Source organism: Alligator sinensis, unplaced genomic scaffold (assembly GCF_000455745.1).
Source record: "Alligator sinensis unplaced genomic scaffold, ASM45574v1 scaffold1603_1, whole genome shotgun sequence".
Classification (NCBI taxonomy): Eukaryota; Metazoa; Chordata; order Crocodylia; family Alligatoridae; genus Alligator; species Alligator sinensis.
In genome coordinates, this window is record NW_005843087.1 from 232,888 (window position 1) to 236,021 (window position 3,134).

The window sequence follows — 3,134 nt, forward strand, 5'->3', positions numbered from 1 at the left end:
TTGGCCCCACCAGTCCTTTCCACCCCTCTGACTCCCGCGGTCCTGTGCCCCCCTCTCCAGCGCCGACGGGGAGTTTGCAGTGACCCACATGACCAAAGCCCACCTGTTCTCCAGCGGGTGGGTGAAGTGGGTGCCGCCGGCCATCTACAAGAGTTCGTGCAGCATCGACGTGACCTTCTTCCCCTTCGACCAGCAGAACTGCAAGATGAAGTTCGGCTCGTGGACCTACGACAAGGCCAAGATCGACCTGGAGAGCATGGAGCTCCAGGTGGACCTGAAGGATTACTGGGAGAGCGGGGAGTGGGCCATCGTCAACGCCGTGGGCACCTACAACACCAAGAAGTACGACTGCTGCCCCGAGATCTACCCCGACATCACCTACTGCTTCGTCATCCGCCGCCTGCCCCTCTTCTACACCATCAACCTCATCATCCCCTGCCTCCTCATCTCCTGCCTCACTGTCCTGGTCTTCTACCTGCCCTCCGACTGCGGGGAGAAGATCACACTCTGCATCTCCGTGCTCCTCTCCCTCACCGTCTTCCTGCTGCTCATCACCGAGATCATCCCCTCCACCTCCCTGGTCATCCCCCTCATCGGCGAGTACCTCCTCTTCACCATGATCTTCGTCACCCTCTCCATCGTCATCACCGTCTTCGTCCTCAATGTCCACCACCGCTCGCCCAGCACCCACAAGATGCCCAGGTGGGTGCGTGGCGTCTTCCTGGACTTCATCCCCCGTTGGCTCTTTATGAAGCGCCCGCCCGGCGCGGGGATGCTGCTGGGACAGTATGGCCCGCCCGGTGCCCACCTCAGCACCTCCCGGTGCTGGCTGGAGACGGACGTGGACGACCAGTGGGACGAGGAGGAGGAGGAGGAGAAGGAGGAAGAAGAGGAGAGGACGCGTCCCTGCAGCTCCCGCGGCCACAGCCTCCAGCACCGCTACAGCTGCGGTCGCCACCTGGGCAGGGTGCCGGGGAGCCAGGCCCAGCGGCTGCCCACCAAGGGGGACAGCCCGGGGCCCGATCCCAGCTTGCTGCTGTCTCCTAGCCTGCTGCGAGCCTTGGAGGGGGTCCACTACATCGCCGACCATCTGCGGGCCGAGGATGCTGACTTCTCGGTGAGTGGGAGCCCCGTGGGCTAGCCCTGGGAGATTAGGAGAGCTATGAACAAAGGGGAAGGTATCCTGTTGCCTTTTGATCCATTCACGGTGCTGTCGCACCTTGCCCCTGGTGCTCAGCTCTGGTCCCTGCATCTCCAAAAGGAGGTAGAAGAAGCAAAGAGGGTGCAAAGAAGGGCGACAAGGATGATGAGTGGCATGGGCAGGGGGGACTAAAAGAGGCCAGGCCTGTTCAGTGTAGAAAGAGATGCTGGAGGTGGGGACGTGAAAAGGGTTTCTAGGAAATGAAATGGGGAAGAAAACGTCATGAGGGATTTCTTATGGTCTCTCACCGCACAAGAACGAGGGGTCACAGCATGAAAGAAGCAGGCTAAGTTTAAAGCTAGCCCCAGGCAGGTCTTTTTCCACCCAGCGTGGCATTAAAGTGGGGGTTTGTGGCCACCAGATGCAGTGGGACATCCAGCCAGACCCACCAAGGGACTGGACACGGGCCTGGAGGAAAGGGGCATCAGTCACTATTGAGCACAGGAGCGAGGGGCGCTGCAAGGAGTGAGCCCCCCTCCTTGGACTTTGCAGGGTGTGCATCACAGCGGCATTGCACGCGGGGTGTGTGACACGTTGGAAAGGGGAGCGAGTGCGTTGGGGGGAAGTTTGCACAGCAGCAATCCAGCTCCAGCCCAAGAGAGGCCTGTGGCTGGACCAGCGATTCATGCTGGTGTCCAAGCCCTGGACCAAGCCACTGGCCCTCCATGGCTGCACCAGGGTCCCATCTCTCTAACCTCCCTGATTCCCATCCGCTCGCAGGTGAAGGAGGACTGGAAATACGTCGCCATGGTCATAGACCGGATCTTCCTCTGGATGTTCATCATCGTCTGCCTGCTGGGGACCATCGGCCTCTTCCTCCCCCCGTTCCTGGCTGGGATGATTTAGGTGGCACTGCTCACAGCTTGCACAGCCTGGCCTGACGCCGGGATCTGCAGAGCCAGGTGGGATGAGCACGGCCCCGCGGGGACCCAGGCGGGTACACTCCTCCTGGCGGGGCATCAGGCCGTGGGCGATGCCAAGAGGCACCTGGCTTGTGCCAAGGAAAGCCCGTGGACTTTTTCCTCTGCTGGACACAGCAGTGGCTGGACCAAGGGAACAGAGGGCACTTTGGGCTTGAAATGCACTCAAGCTAGCCGGACACGGGGTGCCTTGCTCATGCTGGTTTGCAGACCAAGTTCCTCCGAGTTTCTTGGCCAACTCCAACCCCTTCCCCATCTGCCGTGCCCCCAGACATAGCGGCAAGAGGCACCGTGTGCTCCAGCCCTGCCTCTGCCCCACTAAGATGCTGTTGGACACCGGGCCTGGAGCTTGAGAGACCTCTGGGTCTACCCCAGCGGGGCGGCCAGCACGGAGCCTCTTTGGATGGATCCATGCCCAGGTTGGCCTAACCCAGGTGTGAGCAGCCAGGCTGCAAAGCCCCCCACTTGCTGGCATGGGTAGCTAGGCCTCTGGGGGCAAGGAGGGTGGGACCTCACCTGCTCCAGCCCCCTGCGATTGCATTGCACGAGTCCTCTTACACGGCCATCAAGGCCGATCTTCGTGGGGGTGTCTGTCCAGGCAAGGCTTGGCAGGACTCTTTCCAGGCCAGCACATCAGCATGAATCATCCTCGCACAAGAGGGCTGGGACACCAGCCCCAGGCTCCGGCACAGACCTCCAGCTGAAGGAGGAAACCTGGGATGCGACCTCAGAGACGTGGGGCATGTATGGACGGGGAGAGTAGTGGCTAAGGGAGACCCCCGCCCCCCAAGCTAACACTGCAGGCGAGCCCACCCTGGACACACGCCTGTCCACTATAGCTATCCTGCCCCTTCCTCGTCCTCCCCAAAAGCTCTTGACGGGACCCAACCTGTAGAAAAATCCCCCTTTCTGAAGGCAGCATATATTCTTCCAAGCAACCGCTGGTTCCTCTGAGCAGTTTAGGTGCAACTTTTTGCAAAAGGCTGGGGGTTTCCTCCAAATAGGGTGCCCCC

At 60.8% G+C, this 3,134-nt stretch overlaps 1 protein-coding gene across 2 annotated transcripts in view; it reads left to right on the plus strand.

Moving 5' to 3' along the window:
* Window positions 1-3,117, plus strand: part of CHRNA2 (cholinergic receptor nicotinic alpha 2 subunit) — a 19,418-nt gene extending 16,301 nt beyond the window's left edge. Inside the window, exons 6-7 of one of the 2 annotated variants that reach the window (XM_006037233.2) lie at window positions 61-1,117; window positions 1,922-3,117. In XM_006037233.2, coding sequence (XP_006037295.2) covers window positions 61-1,117; window positions 1,922-2,047 — 1,183 coding nt within the window. In that variant the 3' untranslated portion in view covers window positions 2,048-3,117. The remainder of the gene's footprint in view (window positions 1-60; window positions 1,118-1,921) is intronic. The other variant, XM_025193675.1, reaches the window with a different exon arrangement.
* The last annotated feature ends 17 nt before the right edge of the window (window positions 3,118-3,134 follow it).